The sequence below is a fragment of the Sebastes fasciatus genome, chromosome 17, assembly GCF_043250625.1.
Source record: "Sebastes fasciatus isolate fSebFas1 chromosome 17, fSebFas1.pri, whole genome shotgun sequence".
NCBI classification, from domain to species: domain Eukaryota; kingdom Metazoa; phylum Chordata; class Actinopteri; order Perciformes; family Sebastidae; genus Sebastes; species Sebastes fasciatus.
In genome coordinates this window covers 18643672-18663885 of record NC_133811.1, presented here as the reverse complement: position 1 = coordinate 18663885, position 20214 = coordinate 18643672, and the positions used below count along the sequence as shown (strand labels likewise).

Below are 20214 nucleotides of genomic sequence, written 5' to 3'. Positions count from 1 at the left end.
CTGAGTAACGTGACGTCATATCCGTTCTGTATCCGTCAACCAAACAAACCACAATGAGACGAAACAACGAAGCAGAAAATGGCGGAGGGTCCGTGTGGATACGACCTGCACCCTCACATTTTAAATCCAAAGTGATAAACACATACAGGAAAGTATGGAAACACTTTGGGTTTCACACATTGCCAGGATAAGCGGAGCTAGACATCACGGCTAAAGCTGCATGCTAACTCTGTCATGAGCAGGAAACGTTATTGTATTGGGGTAACGTGCGGTCAAGCCAGCCGTCACTTTCATCTCCGTGGTCAAATCGGCGGACGCTACAACTGTAGAGCACCCATATACTGACATTTATGTTAAATGCATTCAAACGACCCCGATGGAGCTGACCATGGATGAATAAAGCAATACAGCAGTACAAAGCTGACGGGAGAGAAAGCAACAGACTAGTTAGTGGAAGTATACACGTGTGACTACGTCCGGTTTTCAAAATAAGGTGTGAAAAAAGGGAACTGTAAAAAGAAAATACCACTAATTTGTGAGGGAAATGTCTTTATTCTTTGATTTTTGGGTTGCTGTAAAAAATATAATAAATAATTCCTGACAATTAAGGATATATTTGACTTCAGGACATCTCACATGTAGAAAATCAAACATTTTTACTCTATCAGTTTAGATATTTTCCAAAATAAAAGTGATGATTCAACTGTTTCTCATGGTCTAGTGTTAAAAAAAAGTTAGCAAAAATCGTAATAAGTCGTAATATCAAATTGCAATACTTGTAGAATTGCAATACTTAAAAATCGCAATACATATGGAAACGGCACCCAAGTATCGTGATAATATCGAATCGGGAGATAGGTGTATCGTCCCAGCCCTACTGGTTGTGGTGTGATATTAATCAATCCCAGCTAGTAGAAGTATGTCTGAAAAATGGCTCATACCAAAAGGTCAGAAGCTGCCTCAGCTTCCTTCCACACCTTCACTTTTTCATTCCTAACTCTTCTCTCCTTAACCCCTCCTCAAATATGCACACACACACACACACCCCCATTAGCAAACCAGACTTGTGTTCCCTCTCAATGTGTTATAGTCCGACGTTGCCGAGGGTACAAAGGGTCCGACCCCCCGCCACTCGCCCCCGTCTAATAAACCCACCCCTGCTGTGGTCGGAGCCTTGTAAAGAGACGGATCACATTTCCATTTCAGTTGCTCATCTGCTCACACACACACACACACACACACACACACACACTCACACTCACACACACACGCACTATTAATTCCCCCCTATTGCCCCTGCACCTTTTGTCCAAAAGGCCGGTGTCACAGGAGGAGATAAATGAAGTGCTGCGCAGCAATTTTCAGAGCAGCGGCGGCAGCGTGTAGCCTCAACAGCTCAGGGGTGTGTCTGCAAGAAAGAATTATATTGCCGCGTGTTAATGCATCTTTGATAGGGAGTGTGTGTTGTCCACCTCATCGGCACATGTGTATTTGCATCTCCAGGCATCTGTTGCATCTCATTAGCAGCTTTTAGAATGAATTACCTCACACACACAATATCCTTCATTCTATTCCATCCTCCCTGATAATCCCTTTATCTTGGCGGCTATTCAGCACATAAAGGCCAGTGGCACTGAATAATGATGTGGTCGTATCTACTCCTCATTCACGTTAATGCTAATCTTCATCGCAAGGTGACATCGATGGAGAAATTTTATGCGTGCAGTCGTTCGGCGCTGAATAAATCTACCTGATCATAATAATAAGCGTAATATTATTCTTAAGAGGAGAACGGTCTGCTTTTTTTAGTTCAGTATCAATTTAGCTGGAGAGCAGGAGTCAAAATGACTCACAAACAGACAGGCACCCTTTGTTAGCTTCGGAGCCCCATCCGTGCTCTTCGTCCTCAAATTCCGAGAGTTCAACAGTTCATTCCCCCCCTCAAACCCTCCATTAGTGTTTGCAGAGAAGGTCACTTACAACGTGAGTGACAATCCCTGAAATCAGTACAACAATCCATCTCCTTTCTTCGCGCTCAACGCTGCCATTTACATATTCGGATGACACGCCTGGCTGGTTTGTTTAATCACAGAAAATTGCTCCGCAGCACAATTACCGAAGTGTGTTTTGTTTTAGCATTTTATTATTAACCGAGCGGCAACGCTGTCACAAAGCTAATCAATTTGAGACAATGACATTTCCTGCTGGAGTGAGGGGAATAAAAAGTGCTTCGTCAGGATGTGGAGGGTAAAATAATGTCTTGAATTTAGCTCACTTAATTACAGTTTAATCGACGATTGCTTGCTAAGCAGCAGTTTTTGCTTGACATATTCAGAGGGTAGTCGTGGTTTTGGGAGTTGCAGACAGTCATGTTTTTACTGATGGGTGAAGCTGTTAACACCGGCGACAGTACTATACACTTCCCCTTTCGAGGAGCGGAGGGAGTCTGCGAAATAGAGTTGAAATTGAAAGATTTATCATGAGTAAGCAAGACACGACTAAAGCGAGGCCTGAGAAACCTGTTTTTTGTGAGAACGAAAGAAGGGAGGGAAGGAAAAAAGTGGAAGTGAAATTGAAAGGCTTTCAGTGTTTAAGGGTGAGAGAGTGAGTATTCTCTCTGTGAAGCCACACGCTGTTGAACTGAGTGGAACGAACGCTCACAGAATCAAGTCCAAATGATTTAAATGCAGAGCAACGGCCTCGGGCCTCGGCAAAAAAGACGATATTAGGGTAGATAAAGTAGAAGAAAGAGGGGAAAAGATTTGTCAAGTATTAAATACTCTCTTGCTTTATGTAAATGTATGCATTTATTTATTATTAGAAATCAATTAACAACACAAAATAACTACAAATATTGTCCAGAAACCCTCACAGGTACTGCATTTAGCATAAGAAATATGCCCAAATCATAACATGGCAAACTGAAGCCCAACAGACAACAACAGCTGTCAGTGTGTCAGTGCGCTGATTTGCCCCAAGCTGCATGTGATTATCATAAAGTGGGCATGTCTGTAAAGGTGAGACTCGTGAACGTCAACACTCAGTACTTTCCCACTACATGAGACATGCAGACAGAGTAGACAATAACTTTCCACTGTTGCACAAAGAGGCATCACTACCTACATCGTAATTTTCCATTACAGTACCCATAGAACCCATTTTCATTCACATATCTTGATGTCAGAGGTCAAGGGACCCCTTTGGAAATGGACATTACCGTTTTTCCTCGCCAAAATTTAGTGCAAGTTTTATTTAACCTCCTTCACGACAATCTAGTATGACATGGTTGGTACCAATGGATTCCTTAGGTTTTCTAGTTTCATATGATGCCAGTCAAAAACTTCCAAAAGATCGATTGCGTTGATGCATTAAAGAAATTAGTGGCATTAAAACGAATTTGCGTTAACGTGTTATAACCACGTTAACTTTGACAGCCCTAGTTTTGTTTTAAAGTGACGTTACCATCCTCTAATACCCAGAAATTCAGAGCTTAACATTTTACAACCAGTAGTCAGACTAGCAAACGCCGAGGCGATCCAGCCTCAGTAGAGTTGCAGCTTTGTGTGCATCCAGTTTGGATACAGTAGTTTCTGCCTCAGTAGCCTTTTCTGTGCAGAAAAACATCTGCAGGCAACCGAAGACTTCTTCACGGTCACCAGTGTCCTCGAAATCCGGGAGAGGAAGACAGGAAATGTCTCTTTCCCATGGGGCCGTGTGACATTAACTAGAGGCAGATTTTACACACACGTGTTTACACAAAACCCTGCACATACACACTCACACAGATCCCCTGTGGACTGTAGTGGGTCTGCGAGGTCACAGAAATGCTCAGGGAGACGGGAGCGTTGTCATTTATGGTGAAGACATTAGACACATGTTGCTGTTTCTGCAGCCTCACAGCTGGGAGGGATTCAGGAGAGGAGGTTGAATTCTTGAAACCAGATTTCTCCGGTTAACCACGAGACCACCCTGCCGTCCCGGAGGATGTAGTTCACCTCTCTTACTAAATGTTTTCATAGTGGTACATTATGCATACAGAGAAAAGGAAAAAGAACTAACATACGTGAGGAATGACAGATAAGACTCTTGGTAGCACGGCTGTTGCGTCTCTTTGAATCTATCAGGAAGAACTTCAGGAAGGGAAACGTTTATCTGCTCGGGGGTGAAAACGCTTCATATTTCATTATTATATGTCCCCAGTGGGAGATCGATATAAATGCTGCCGCTAGTAGATATAGCTACTGTATCTCATAGGAGAGAGGAGTCCTGTGTGTATGGATGAAGATATAACACACATCTGTAATATGAGAGAGGGAGATCGGAGGGGGGGGAGAAATCAGGGAGCCTTGCTAAATTATGCAGTTTCAATTTCCCCATTTAGGGAGGATAGATCAATTTCTCATGCTAAAACCATTAACCCTTAGGATGGGCAGCGTTGCCGTGGCAACACAAATTATGTCCCCCTGATCAGAGGCACCTGTTTTCCTGCTCGCAGACACACACGTACACACGCAGACACGGACAGTGATTAGTAAATTAGATACACACACACACACACCTCATTTATGAACTGACACTTGTAGGTTTCTTTATTTTTAATGATGCATTTAATTCAACAGATATGGCCGTGCCTCTGCATGTGTTTTTGTGCATGTGTGTGTGTGTGTGTGTGTGTGTGTGTGTGTATGTTCTTTAATTGCATTGTCTCAGTCAAGGCAGCGTCCCTCTTGCACTGCAGCCTGTGGGGAGCTGTATTTCATCAACGCTCCCTGGGGATGGGCGTGTGTGTGTGTACGTGTGTGTGTCACTATGACTATGTGTGCTTTCTGCTTTTGCCACTTCTTTCTCTCTCTCTTTTTCATCTCTTCTTTTAGAGTTGTCTTCTCTCTTCTTTTCTTTTGGTTGCCTTATGGTTTCTGCACCCCCCTCCTCTTCCTCTCTTTATCTTCCCCTCCCTCCTCTCTCTTGGCAGACGTCCCCTATCCTTCATCTCCCCTCCCCCCATGTCTCCCACCCCCACCGTCCAATCCAAATGGCCCTCCGGTCAGGACACAAGATGGTCAGTGGTGTGTTTATTATCTGGTGCATCCATGTTCATTGTTTTTCTGCTTCTATAATGACCAGTGGAAATCCCCTAAAAGAAAACTTTAAAATAGCTTTTTGTGCATTCAATTTGAATGTATGTATTTATATACAATATAGGGAAGTTCTTTTTCTGTTTCAATGGGTTTATTCCAAATTTAGTACACAATGTATGCTACTGTTGGCAAAAAAACAACAGTACAGAGACCCTGCAGGGTTCTGTGTTGTTGTTAGTGCGCATACGGCCTTTGACTTGTGCTTATAGACACTGCAATAGGGCTGCAAATAATGATTATTTTCATTGTCGATTAATCTGTTGATTATTTTCTCGATTAATTGTTTGGTTTATAAAATGACAGAGCCCAAGATGACATCTTCAAATTTTTGTCCACAACTCAAATATATTCAGTTTACTGTCATAGAGGAGTAAAGAAACCAGAAAATAATCGCATTTAAGAAGCTGGAATCAGAGAATTTTTACTTTTTTTGTTAAAAAAATACTCAAACCGATTAATCAATTATTAAAATAGTTGGCGATTGATTTAATAGTTGACAATTAATCGATTGATCGTTGCAGCTTTACACTGCAAAACAACAAAGTGTAGTGTTAGTGGCATCATTTGTGTGCCACTTAATGTGCATTGTGTGTATGCATGTATTCATATTTTTGCTGTCCAGAAAGATCACCGAACATTAGACAAAGCTTCAACGCTATTGTAGCAAAAAATCCTGGTTAATTTTCCCAAAACGGTGCACGAAAAGGAGTCTCTGCAAACGAAGCAAATGTTCTCGTTGTTTGGAATAAACTCCCGTCATCACTTTCTTCTCTCCTGTATAATAATTTTAGAAACGTTACTTCCTGCAGTGCTCCTCCACACTAGCACGTCTGCTTGAAGAAAGTTTTCTCCTCTAAAAACTGGATTATTTATTATTGTGGAAATGCCTCTGGCTCTCCTCTGAGAAGCTTCCTGGGGCTCATCTCTCAGCACCCATCCAACTATAAACCTTCCCCGTCTGCCTGCACCCAGAGGACCCTGCAGAGGGACGTGTCATGCAGCCACACAGGCAGCTGAGAAAGCGAAGCGCTGTTGTGCCTGTGGATGTTAATTCTCTCTGTCTTTTCGCTGCCGTCCAACAGCTTGTACAACAGATGAAACTCTCTCACACACACACCACACACACACACACACACACACACACACACACACACACACACACGGCTCTGCCTCACTGGTACGCTTCACACCAATGCCAGGTAGGGTTTCTGCCTGTAGAGCTGCAGGGCTCTTGGCTCTAGTTTCTCACATGGAAGGTTATGCCTTGATGGGGCTTGTGGTTAGTCTCTGGTCCGTGTGTTGTGTGTGTACAGCTGGTTGAGGGTAAAATTTGGATTTCTGCCTTTTAATTCCCAAAAACACATTCCTTTTCAAATGGCTTTTCCAGTCGGTTATTTTCTATGGCATGAAACAGAAGACAGCCACACCGATTGTCTCTCGTCCAAAGCTCCTGTTTTCTCTCATCAAAGCCTGAAAGTGCCGGGAGAAAGAGAGAGGCAGCACAAGAGAGTTCAGTTGTACTGTTGGCTCGATATCTTGTATCACATGGTGGTGGCCTGTGAGGAGTTTTCCACAGTTAAAAAGACACTCAGAGCTTTTATGTGTGGCGTTTTATCAACTATTTAGGGATGAAGTGTGTCCTCAGAGGGGAGAATGGATGGTTTACTCCACACATATTTTCTACTCAGAAGGGAAATATGTCTGCAATGTTATCCAGAGCTGGATCTGTGTTTGTACTTAACAGGTTCCTCATGCCATTTGAGTTAACGTGGTGGAGGCAGAGATTTTGTTTGATTATAGAATATGTTTACATGCTTTAATGTTAAAAAAAACGCTGTACTTTCCTCATACCGGCTGTGCTGCAGCACTTCTTTTCACCCTCTGCCTGAAACACTCTGTATGAGTTCCTGCCCCGCCCTCCTGAAGAGCCCAGTCTGCTCTGTTGTGATTGGTCAAGTCAATTTTATTTGTATATGCCAAAATCACAAATTTGCCTCGGGGGGGCTTTACAATCTGTACAGGATATGACACCATCTGTCCTTTACAGTGTGACCCTCTCATCGGATAAGGAGAGAAACTCCCCCCAAAAAAAACATTTTAACAGTGAAAAAATAAAAAATGGAAGAAACCTCAGGAAGAGCAACAGAGGAGGGATCCCCCTTCCAGGATGGACAGACGTGCAATAGATGTCGTGTGTACAGAGTATCAACATAATGAAAATACAACATAGACGATCCATATGACAAAAATAATACATATAATGTGAACATATGTGAGAAGGTGGATCCAGGAGGATGTCAAGCAGCTTCCCAGCGTCGCCAAACAGATAGAGCCAGAGCAACACGATCAACTGAACCAAACTCTTCGGACTCCGCTCCAGCTCCACTCTAACTTTGTTTGAGGGCGTGCCAAACTAGCCGCCAGGCAGGTATTATGCAAATGTGTTACTTGGTGACATCACCACATTACTGAAGAAAAGGCAGGACTTAAAGGTCCTGTGTGTAGGATCTGGCGATTTCTAGCGGTGAGGTGAGGAGATTGCAACCAGCTGAAGCCTCTCCCGTGTGCCAAGCGTGTTGGAGAGCTACGGTGGCCGACGCGAAAACGCACATGGCCTTCTGTAGAGCCATCTGGAGCAGAGCCAGTGCGTAGAGTGTGTGTGTACGTGGGAAGTGAGTGGTGAAGCAGGAGAGAGAGAGCGACGGGAGCGGGTAACATTATCGACTCCGGCCCAAGCAGGAAAAGTTAACAGAAATAGAAATATTATATTCCATTTCTGCCAAAAGATCCCCCTAATTGTTATACAATGGTCCTTTGAAGTGAGGCATTTCAGGCTGTTCAGGAGCAGTGTTTCTGTGGGGGAGAGTAACTCCCTTTGGCCTGGACTTTGGGCTTTGCAGACCTTTTACATGCACCAGAAAATTACATAACACACTAAAGGAAAGAGAAAAAGCACAAAAGCACAATGGGTCCTCTTTAACACAGATTTTGCAGTATATATGGCAGTTTATGTCATAAAAACTCAACTCACATCATCTTGATAGGGCGACCCTGAAGGCTCATTATTGACTTTGGACAAAAAAGTATAAACACAAGGTCCAACTTGTCGTGTCCAAAGCTTTCAACCACATCCTGTGGCCTTCGTCGGCTGATGGAGTTGCTCAGTTGTCATGGAGATTGTCTCTATCTGATGCTAGTGACCATACTAGAACAGAGACAGGTGTTCAGATATCCCCCTCATATACGACCACCTGTTATCACGTGACCCAATTTCAATACTTGGGTCACATGATAACAACTACACCATCTCCATGACAACTGAGCAACACCTTAGCAACAAGTTGGACACAGTTCAAGAATATTGAAGTGCAGTAGCTGACCCTGAACTTTTACTTTTACTTCGTCATCCTCATTACCATCCAGTACAACAAAGCCTAAGGTAAAAAACAAGTGTACAATAAAAGCAATAACATACCTAAACACACACACACAAACTCCACCTCAGAATGAGTTGCATTCAAAACATTTCTCTCTACCACCGTAAACGGCGCTGATGGGGAAGAAGGGAATGTTGCCATGGAGACACAGTGCTGTGGCAGCCGGTAATTATTCTGGTTTAAGTGCCAGCGGAGAGACACACACACACACACACAAGCTGGCACACAGTGGCAGAGAGTGACACCTGGACACACATGAGCCTCTCAGACGAGACCAGATAAGGAATTCAATCAGGCGATAGTCATGTTAAGGGGCGGAACACCTGATGACATTTTAACCACAGATAAATCAATGAAACAAGGTCAACATTTTTGAATGTACCTGAATGTACAAAGCTGGTGTAAGTTTATAGATTGAAACACGGCAGCTTGGGGAGTGTACAAATGTGTGTGCGTGATGTTAAACAGTGGAGAATACAGTCAATATATCATGTGTTACATGATACAATTCAGAGATGATGTCACCTGGTTATTATCCTCTCAGTTACATGAGCGCACTGGTCAATAAAGTGGACATTGTGTGTGTGTTTGTTAGAGAGCATTGAAGACATGGCTGTGTGAGTGTGAGAGCTTGCAGGCAGCCTGTTGTCCAATATGTATTTGATAAGGGTATTAAAAACCACAAACATGCTCGCAAGTCCCTCGCCACTCTCCCACACACTCACACACTTGCCCAGCGTACGCTCTTGCCATCCACACACACACACACACACACACACACACACACACACACACACACACACACACACACACACGCAACAGCACCACCCTCCAAGGATAATATTCAGCCTCCACCAAGCAGTAATCCCCCTCCCTTCTCATTTTTATCTCCTCTCTTCCAGGCGAGGCCGACCTGACTAATCATCCGAGGTGTCAAGGTAAGGTTGTGTTTGCCTCTCACCAGCCACTCACACTGATAGCAACTTGAGCCGCGGCGTATTTCACTCCGGGGGGGAACACAAACCTGCCTTCCTCTAGAATTCCTCGGTGTCCTTATTGAAGAAGAAGTTAAAATTGGCTTTTGCAGCTCATGTCTGATTCGCCACAAAACTTCCCTTCCCTGCAAGACGTCGAGGAACGCTTCCCCCCAACTCCCACACTCCCCGGTCGCATTAGCATAGGCGAGCAGAGAGACACAATGGAGTTTTTCACCACCACCACTAAATATACACACATATACACATTGCTCCAGACAGGCACATGCCAGAAAACAATGATATTCTTGTCTCCTGATCCTTGCCAGGTCTGCTGCTATAGCTGTCTCGTCAGAGAGAAGGCGAAGGCCATGCAAACGAGGGCAGATAGACAGATAGATGCTCACTATCTTCCCCTGTCAATCATCCCACATGTCACCTTTGATCACTCCTGCTCCACCGTCTGCCCTCCATCTCTATCATACACTGCGGTACCAGATGTCATCACATGCACACACAGTGCAAACATCCTCTCTGCATTTATTTGTTTGGAGTTTTTATAAGACTCATCCCTCATCCCCGTCGCGGCACTCCCCTCGCCGTGAGTCACCCGCAGCCCCCATAAATCACCCATGATAACATCAGGGGTTCCATCAGCTCAGTGAGTCCCAACTTTGGATGTTAGACGGGGACGTGAGGAGGTTGCTTATGCTGTGCGCAGAGCCCCAGACACCAGTTGTGGAGGCTCTTGTGTGTGTGTGTGAGGGCCACTGCAGCAGATCAGTCTGCACTGCAGTCTGACTCCGCTCTGTGCTGCCACCTGCTGGCCATGACTGGTCACAGTATACAGCTGAGCTGCTGGTTACTAGTTGATTTGACATTGTCATTGAACCACAACCAGCAGGTGCAGTTCTTACTGGCAATGGTCAGATTAAAATTTCCATGTTGTTAGTCATCGCTGTTTCATTATAGAAGCTGTGGATGATTAATGCATTTCTCTGCAATGAAGCAGCTGCACCAAAATCAAACCAATCCAGTTTGTTTGCTGGACAAATAAGACACAGTCTGCACACTATATTTCAGTAAACTGTACTTATCCTCAACCAACAATAATCATTTAGGATTCTTCCACTACATATTTAGTGTCACGTAAGGTAATATAAAGTGTTTCAACCAGATTAATAAGCTCAAAGCTGTTACTATCTCTCTCCAAAGAAGAAACAATCTAACTAGAAAATCATTGCCGGTAAATATATTTTAATTTTGTGTTTTTATTTCCCCTGTGTTTCCCCAGCCGGTACCAGTCCGATGTCCTCTCCCCCCACAGTGTGATGCGTCATGGCTCCGGTGCTGCTGAGTGGAGTGTGGTGGGGGCCGGAGGCGGGTGTCGTCGGGTCGGGGGCAGCAGCTGCTACGGGGGTGGCGTCGTGGCTGGGCAGCGGGCAGCTGGTCCTGGTCCTCACCCTCAGCGTCCTCACCGCCCTGCTGCTGGTCTCTATGCTGATGCTGCTGTGTGCTAGCTGCCAGGGGTGAGCACCATCTCACATGAGCAGTACTGACCTCCGTATGTGTTGTTGTCGTTCTGGGAAACACTCACATAATTAGCAGATGTCAGGAAAGGCTGACTGGTTTTACCTGCAGTCAATTACCCTCGCTGGAAAATGGCGATGGTGCATTGTAGGTGAAAGTAGCACAAATACCTGAGAAGGTATTCTTAGCTACAGTAATTATGGGTGCAGCAACAATGAGGAACAATTCTGCTGAGTAAGAATGTCCTCAGGGGTGTTAGGACTTTATTACAGCTGTAATTAATGAGCATGTGTGCTGTCAAAAAGATCTAGCAGGTATAAATTGGAGTATTGTAAGTGTTTTCATACCCCCGAGCGCAAAAAGAGTTGAGGTGAACAGGAATAGGGCAATAATGTCCCTGAGGCTTACAGAAAGCAGCGCGAAGAAGGCAGAAAGCAGGAGACAAGCCTGTGATATCCAGCTTTTTAAACAAATTACATTTTGGCCAAAAGGCCAATAGCTGATTGAATAAAAGACTTTGGACTGGGTGGATTTGAACCCTTAATTAAACTTGAAAACCAGCACTTTAACCTCATAGTTATTGTTTAATTTAAAGAGGACCTATTATGCTTTTGTGCTTTTTCCTGCAAAGTTACAAAGCCCAAAGTCCACGCCAAAAGGGAGTTACTCTCCCCCACAGGAACACTGCTTCTGAACTGCCTGAAACGCCACGCTTGAAGATGTCACCAAGTAAAACATTTGCATAATACCTGCCTAGCGGCTAGTATGGCACGCCCTCAAACAGAGCTAGTTAGAGCAGAGCTTGAGCGGAGTCCAAAGAGTTTGGTTCAGATGACCAATCTTAACAAGGGGAGGGGATGTTTCAGACATGGGGAAAAGAGGTGCTGCAGCACAGCCGGTCTGACAAAAGTAAAGTGTTTTTTGAACATTAAAGCATGTAAACATGTTCTAGCAGAAACCTAAAATACAAGTATGCACCTGAAAATGAGCATAATAATGAGCCAAAACAATGCATAACACGCAGGTCTGCAACTGATCCAACTTAGAAACAACAGTTTAATTTTCCTTTAGATTCACACAAGATTCTAACTTTAATGCCGACGCCAGAAATTACAATATTAGCTGCCTGGTGTCCTGTATGTTCATTAATCATTCCTCATCTTTTAACCCTGTCATCTCTCCGCTCCTCTCTCTTTCTAGGCAGAAGAAGGCAGTCAACGGACATCCAGCAGGAGACCATGAGAACCTCATGAATGGAGTGAGTCAGACTTCAGCATTTTTCTTGCAACAGTACATGAATGATCTGCAGATGTTAAAGAAATAGTTCCATATTTTGATAAATACGCTTATTCGCTTTCTTGCCGTGCTATATGTGACGCTAAAGCCAGTTAGCTTAGCTTAACATAAAGACTGGAGACATGGGGAAACAGCTAGCCTGGCTCGGTCTGAAGGTCAGAACATGTACCTACCAACACCTCTAAAGCTCACTACTGATTACATATTTCTTGTTTGTTTTATCCATACAAAAACCGAAGTGTGAAAATGGCACTTTGGTTTTATCAGGGGTTATGGATTGGACTATATTTCTTGGCCTCAGGCAACCAGCAAAGACTCCAGGAAAGGTTCCAATATGTCAAACTATTACTTTAAAGGTACAGTGTGTAGTATTTGGCGGCATCTACTGAGTACCCCTCCGCTCACTCCTTCCTTTCCAAGACTGCGGTAACGTGAGCCACCAAGTGCAAATCTGTGGTAATGCGGTTTGCCACGCTCAGAGGCCATCCTTACCATAATAACACTACTTTAGGAGCAACAGAAGTCAGATTGCAGCTGGCGGTACCACGGTTTTGCCCTCTGTGGCTCACGTTACCGCAGAGAACTACGGTGGCCTTCAGGTAACGTAAAAACCTGAAAGTCTCTCTAGAGCCAGAGTTTGGTTTGTCTGTTCTGGGCTACTGTAGAAACATGGCAAAGCAACATAGCGGATTCCATGAAGAGGACCCGCTCCCTATGTAGACATGTAGGGCTCATTCTGAGCTAACGAAAACACAACGATTCTTAGTTTCAGGTGATTATACACTAATGAAAATATAGTTATGAATATTATATTACATTTCTGCTAATAGATCCCCCAAAATGCTACACACCGTTCCTTTAATCGAAATCAAAGGCAATATTGAAGCATCTTAGAGGACAGCTTTGATGCAAAAGCTGTTCCTGAGAACGTCTAAAGCTGTGATTAGGTTTCAAGTTTTGCTTCTTGTGTTTTTGATGTATTTTTGTGTGTGTGGGTGTTATCTACGTGATGTGAGACGTGGAGGGGAACAGCTGTGTGTTTTGAGTCAGTGTGACAGGCAGATTAGTAATAACATGTGTGTGAACATTCACATTCGCTCTCTTACACAGTCTCACACATATGCAAACGTATGTATGTAAACCATAGAAGTCAGGGTTCAATGACATCTGGGGATTTTGGGGAAACTCTAGAAACTCTAGCAGATGAAAGATCAATAATTAAATCTAATCACTGGAAAATATAATTACTCAGATCTATTTTAAAGCGCTCACATTGTGTTACAGATGGAAGCATGCGTACACAGAAAGACACACACACACACACGTGCATACACGCAGTCCTCATTAGTCCCAGCGTGTATGAGTGACATGTCTGTAATCAGGCAGTGTAACCACCGGCAAATGAGGCTGTAGATAGTGCTTCCACGTTGTCTGCATGCCTGAATAACACACACACACACACACTGACATTTGCCTTCTAACCCACTTCCATCACGCTGTCACAGAAACATACACAAAACAAAGCCTCCCCTCACACAGCTGATTGACAGCCTCCAGTTGTTAGTGGGGTTGTTTCTTAATGATGGGGAAGTGGTTACTCCTTCTCAGAAAGCACATGAGGGGGAATCCCATCCACTGCTGCTATTCTCACATCATGTTATTATAATAATATTGTAGTGTATAAGTCAATGAAAAGAGAATTAAGTTAAATACAATTAAACAATAACACAAAGCAATCTAAATAACCTGAATATTCACTGTTTATAGAGTTGACCTTTGCCCTTTCGATGTATGCTCTACTACTCATAATGACACAATGTCCTCTTGATCGTGTCACATGTCATTATTACCAACTCCCCCAATACTGATGCTTCAGTAACCGAGCAACATTTAAGTGTGACAAATGCCCGGCTTTCACAGACTAAGTGACATCCACTTCCTCTCTTATCCTGTCACTCCCTCCGGGGCTTTTTGTGTGTGTGTCACCCTACATGCTCCCATGTGCACGTACACGTTCCTCAGAGGCCTTTTTGCGTTTTAATGGATATCTTCGCTCTAACCCTCAATTGCTGGATGGTCAGGTTGTTTCAGGAGGGGCCCATTTAAATGACGGACCGTCCTTGTCACAGGCTGATAAGTTAAATGGGGGTCTTTGTCTTTGCAAATGAGTAGATGTGTGGCTCTCCTCCTCGTCCTCGCTCGCCTGCGATCAGTCTTGCTGTCACGGTGAAGGAGCTCTCTCCTACTCTGCTTGCCACGTTTGTTCAAATGTTGTCGCCTAATTGTTTAAATAAGTCTTTCATTCAGTCTGGATCTAGACTTATTAAAACACCACATCTCGTGTTTATTGTGAGGACTGTGTGAGCCATTTTGCATCCCCATAAAGTTTGCAAAATGCAGCAGAAATCTAAAACTATCTTATATTATCAATCGCTCTACCACGACAACCCTGATCCGGATTTGGATGTGGACTAAATGGTGAGACTAGGAGATCTTCATCTTGTAACTATTTCCCATCTTGGTCAAGAAAATAAAACAACAAAAGAATAACACAGGAGATATTTGGGTCATGCCCGTAGGTGTGAATGTGAGTGTGAATGGTTGTCTGTCTCTATGTGTCAGCCCTGTGATGGACTGGCGACCTGTCCAGGGTGTACCCCGCCTTCGCCCAATGTCGGCTGGGATCGGCTCCAGCCCCCCCCGCGACCCCTAACGGGATAAGCGGTTGCAGATGAGGATGAGGATGAGGATATTTGGGTCATAAAATAGTTAAAAGATTACATCATGGACCCCAATAGCTATGAGAGTAATTGACCACTAGGTGGGGTTGTGGAGCCTCTATAATACACCACCTCCTGCCTGCTCACACTGAAGGAAAACAACAAACCTAAACAAAGAGAATCTTGATCTGCAGCGGTTCATATATATTTTCACAGTTCTTTCTTCTCTCTTAGTCGTGAGTGACGGAGCGATATCTCTGTCTACAGAAACAAGATAGTTTATGTTTAAAGTGCATGTTGATGAATCATGCCTCAGTGCGGCAGGTGCTCGGCACATGCAGTGTTGATGGGCGTAGTTCCTTTTCAGCTCATTTGGCTGCCGATTTTGCCATGTGATAGAGCAAATACGAAACGAGCCGGACCTGGTTTAAGAAAAATCTGCACTGCTGAAGTGTCCTTGAGCAAGACTCAATCCCTGCCAGCTGCAGGGTTGTTGTTCTGTCGCTTCGACTTTCCTGCAGAGGAAGGGAAGTTAACATTTCCCTGTGGGTATCCGCAAAATATCATCTTCTGTGGTTTTCACTCATGTGCCACTACTAATGCCACCCTCAGTCGTACTGTGTTATTACCCCTGACTTGGTTTCAGACTCTATTATTAGTGAACCAAAGTGACATTAAAAACATAAAGTGATATGTGCCCATGCAGTGTTTTTTATCATCAGCTCAGCCTGTCATAAACCCAACTACAATAAACTGAGATAAGAATAAAGCATTGTATCTTCATTAGGCATAAATCAGCTTTTTTTTTAGTCTTGTAAGAATTGTTGACTATCTCTAGATGTCTTTTGTTGGTGGGTAAAAATACATTTAATTAGGCATGATAATGAGCTTAAAGTAATCAGTAAGTGATTGGAAAAAGCTAAGAAAAGCAGAGATAAAGAACAGGGAAGCGTGAAAATCTTAATCAGTGCTGCAAATATGACACTTCCCCAAAATCCTGGAGAAATAATTTTCCGAACACGTTACAATCTGCTGACGCCGGCTTTTTGTGTCGCACAGAGGTGTGAAAGTTGTCTACGCTGCGCAAGCTGACAAGTGCAGATTGATTTCTGTTCCCTTTAGAAATTGAAATTTGTTGTGTGACTGTGACGTGTAATTGAAATAACCTCTAAGGCTGGATGTTTTTTGTCAGTTCTGTCACTACTGAGTTGATCTGCCAGCCTCTGAGCTCAGACCAGCAGTCAAACATCTTCTCCTTTTGTTGTGCAGGTGTCAGAGAAAGAGACGATCAGCCAATCAGCAGACAGTCCGGTGACGGACGTGGCTATAAGCAGCTCTCATAATGGTCCTCTAACCAGCGGTACAAGTAAGCCAACGTAGTTAGCTTTAGCTTTGCATGTCTTGCCTTCTTTGTCCATGTCATTAACCATATTAACCTCTTACCCCATTCCGCCCTCTTTGTTTCAGAGCGGTAGGAGTGGGGGACAGGAGATGTTCAGGGTAGATAAAAAGTCAACAGTAGATAGTCTCACTAAATGAAATGGCTACTATGGGGACTAACGTCATCATACAGGAATACAATTGGGATCATTGAATTCACAAGAGTCTCAGCTTTACAGTGATACCCAATTTATGTAATTCCAAGACTGTTTAGGCATCCCAGTATGCTGAAATATTCAAACACACCATTTTAGAATGGGCAAAAATAACACCTTTATACTGCATGCAAAGAACTGCATGTTTTTTTACCCAAACTGCATGCATTATCATAAAGTGGGTACCAATAGTACCCATTTTCAGTCACATATCTTGAGGTCAGAGGTCAAGGGACCCCTTTGAAAATCGCTATGCCAGTTTTTCCTCGCCAAAATTTTGTGTAACTTCGTAGCATTATTAAGCGTTCTTCCTGAGCTAACATGACATGGTAACAATGGATTCCTTAGATTTTGTAGTTTCATATGCTACCAGTATCTTCAGTCCAGCTTAAAAACTGAGCACGCTACAACCTCTGAAAGACCGAATAGTGGCTGGGCCGGAGTTTTAAGGGGTTTACTCTCTGATACTGATATTAGAGTCACTACCGTCCTTAAACGTTCATAATTCAGCGACATGATAATAACATTAGCAGCTGGTGTTATGCAATATCTTAGTTGTTTTTCAGCTTTGGTTCATTTTAAACATCAGCTGGTGTTTTTTTTTTTTGGGCTATATCTATGTAATGTTCTTAGTCATTTGTGCGTGGGTGGGTGCTAAATATCAGTAACAGAAAACTGTAAATAGTAATGGATCTATTCTGCAGTGACCGAATACGGAAAATGTGTCTCAGTACAAGTAAATGTTAAAAATATGCTCTCATAAAAAAAGCACTTTGCCCTGATTCTCTCTCTTTTTTCTCTCTCTCTTTCTCTCTCTGCTCCACCAGTCCTCACGGACACACAGGACACTAGTCCCCAGCCATCAGAGGAGATGCTCTCCAGCCAATCAGAGCTCAGGTCCTCCAAGTGTCCTCAGGACCGGGAGCTTCCAAGCATTCCTCCCAACAACGCCCTTATAGGGGACGGACCCCCACCCTCAGGGGACAGCACCTATGAGGTCAATGTTTTTAAATGTCACCTACACTCGAATCATGTTTTTACGAGCACTGAGCTTGAATGTGGCTGTTACAGGAGATTACAACTTTGATTGGCTGGCAGTTTGTTGTATGTATTATATGTATATTGCTCAAGCACAGTAAAGAACCAAGTGTGTGTATGTGATATCCAGGTGGTGAAGGAGATTGCGGTGGCGTCACGTGACGTCAGCGTGGAAGACTCCCTGTACGAGACGGTGAAGGAACTCAAAGACTCCCCTCCGGCACAGCTCGGCCTCCCCAACGGTACCGTCCAGCAGAGCCCCGATGTACCTCCCCATCATCCCCCCCCCCTCCTCAACGGCCACCTCAGCCCCTCCACACCTGAGCGGGGGCCCCTGTGCGCGGGGGTGGAGTACGCCTCCATCGACCTGAATAAGAAGAGCCGTCACAGCGCCGACATGGAGGCCAAACGGCGCTCCGAAAACGCCAGCGTTCCCTCCCACAAGCCTGTGGAGGAACCAGAGGACTTACCTCCGCCGGTACCAGAGAAGGTTCTGGATGAAAATGACAACCAGCCGATGGTGATGAACGGGCTGGCCGGGGTCGGGATGCACAATGGAGAGGTGAGAATAGTGTGTGTGTGTGTGTGTGTGTGTGTGTGTGTGTGTGTGTGTGTGTGTGTGTGTGTGTGTGTGTGTGTGTGTGTGTGTGTGTGTGTGTGTGTGTGTGTGTGTGTGTGTGTGTGTGTGTGTGTGTGTGTGTGTGTGTGTGTGTGTGTGTGTGTGTGTGTGTGTGTGTGTGTGTGTGTGTGTGTGTGTGTGTGTGTGTGTGTGTGTGTGTGTGTGTGTGTGTGTGTGTGTGTGTGTGTGTGTGTGTATGTGATCTTCCACCTGTAGAGTTTAGTTGCGTAGTGCAGGTTAAGTCCTAATTTGATGGAACAGAGAAAAACGCATTTAAAAGGGTAATGCAAAAGCAGAAAATGTATTAAAAAGCAGTGGGAAATACATTTTTAAAATAAAAAAAAAATAAGAAAAAAATGTTTAATAACAGTAAGTTTGCTCCGGCTGATGGGCAGTGCTTGGTATTTCCTCAACTGATCTCAACATGTCTGCCGGGTCACAAACTTTCTCATTTTACTGCTAAACAGTACACTACAAGATGTTTCTGAAAACATTTGAGGAGAGAAATAGGCATTACAGTAACAGAATATTTATTCATATTTGATCAGCGCTGCCTAGTTTGACCGTTTGATGGGAGTTCAGACCAGGAGGCAGGCTCCAGCTCGGCTCTGATTGGTTGTTTTCCTCTGGTCTGTGAAATCCGTTTTATAAAAACAACTTTTTTTAATCACATTTGCTCCATTTCTACCTACTGCAGCTTTAATACCAGGGTATTGCACTGTTGAATTATAGCACAAATTATTGTACAGTTGAGTTAAGTAATGAGCACAGCATGAGCTGTGTTATTAAGCGTCTATGTAGCTAATGGTAAAAACCAAGATTAAAAAATTACTCTTAACATAGTTGGCATTTATATTAATGTCATTCATAATGTTTTAATAAAATAATTAGTTATGAGGTTTCAAATTTTATGATTGAGCAATAGTTCATGCTCTTTAACCCAAATCACAGAGCAGTGAGGACACATGGTGAAGAAGCAGAACCTGATTGGTTCTCTCGTGTACACTCTTAGCACTGATTGGTGCTTTGCAGGTTGAACTTTCATAGAACCGAGACAGAGATTGATTTTATAGATAATATGTTCTTATTTTCAAATGTTACAGCTGTAAGAGTCAAAACAAACCCACACAAAATGTTAATAACTTGATCAAGAATACCGCCATGTGACTGACTCGAATTTTTAGGTAGCCTTTCTCTCATTCTCGAATGTCCCAAGTTATCCTCATCCTAATAACACAATTTATCCCCTCATAAACTGGAGGTGGGTCATCTACTCAACAACACCGTAAAACATCATCGTAGCTAGAACAAGACCACGGAGTACAAAGAAAATGATGAGATGTGTCGCCGCCACAATTATCATCTGTTAATCTGCCTGCTCAGTGCTGCTTTAGGGAGAGTGACAGAGAGGAAGCGGTGTAGCAGTGAAGGGAGAAGAGAAGAATGAAAATGTGAGCTGGAGTGGGAAGAGCAGGCGAGAGTAATAGACGAAATAGAGATAGTGACAGAGAGATGATGAGAGATAAACTCAAAAAGAGCTGAGAGGACCCCGAGGCATAAAGGGGTGAGAGAGAAAGAGAGTCAGGAGTGATAGGCTGTGAGATAGAGAGAAATAAAAAGAAACGTAACCCATCGGCATACAAATGAAGCCATCTGTACTACAGAGGAGGGAAAAGAGAAGAAACAGTATATGAGAGAGGAGAAGGGGTGAGAGATGGAGATGTAAAGGAAAGGAGTGGAGAGGTGAGATGAAGAGAAGAAACGCGGTTCAGTGTCATGCACCGAACAGAGCCGAGCTGCTGCTGCTGCTCTCAGCATGCTGCTCTCCGCATGCCGAGATCCATCAGAGAAACACACAAACAAAGCA

General features: G+C 43.8%; 2 protein-coding genes across 4 annotated transcripts in view; one reads left to right on the top strand and one right to left on the bottom strand.

The window, feature by feature from the left end:
- Positions 1-5664, bottom strand: part of LOC141754250 (uncharacterized) — a 164658-nt gene extending 158994 nt beyond the window's left edge. Inside the window, exon 1 of the mRNA XM_074613183.1 lies at positions 5564-5664. The gene's annotated coding sequence lies outside the window, so the exon portion shown is untranslated. The remainder of the gene's footprint in view (positions 1-5563) is intronic.
- pag1 (phosphoprotein membrane anchor with glycosphingolipid microdomains 1) overlaps positions 1-20214 on the top strand; it is a 60718-nt gene that overhangs the window by 31602 nt on the left and 8902 nt on the right. For 2 of the 3 annotated variants that reach the window (XM_074613191.1, XM_074613189.1), the window contains 6 exons: positions 9478-9513; positions 10844-11078; positions 12280-12337; positions 16365-16461; positions 17518-17687; positions 17859-18290. In XM_074613191.1, coding sequence (XP_074469292.1) covers positions 10888-11078; positions 12280-12337; positions 16365-16461; positions 17518-17687; positions 17859-18290 — 948 coding nt within the window. In that variant the 5' untranslated portion in view covers positions 9478-9513; positions 10844-10887. The remainder of the gene's footprint in view (positions 1-9477; positions 9514-10843; positions 11079-12279; positions 12338-16364; positions 16462-17517; positions 17688-17858; positions 18291-20214) is intronic. The other variant, XM_074613190.1, reaches the window with a different exon arrangement.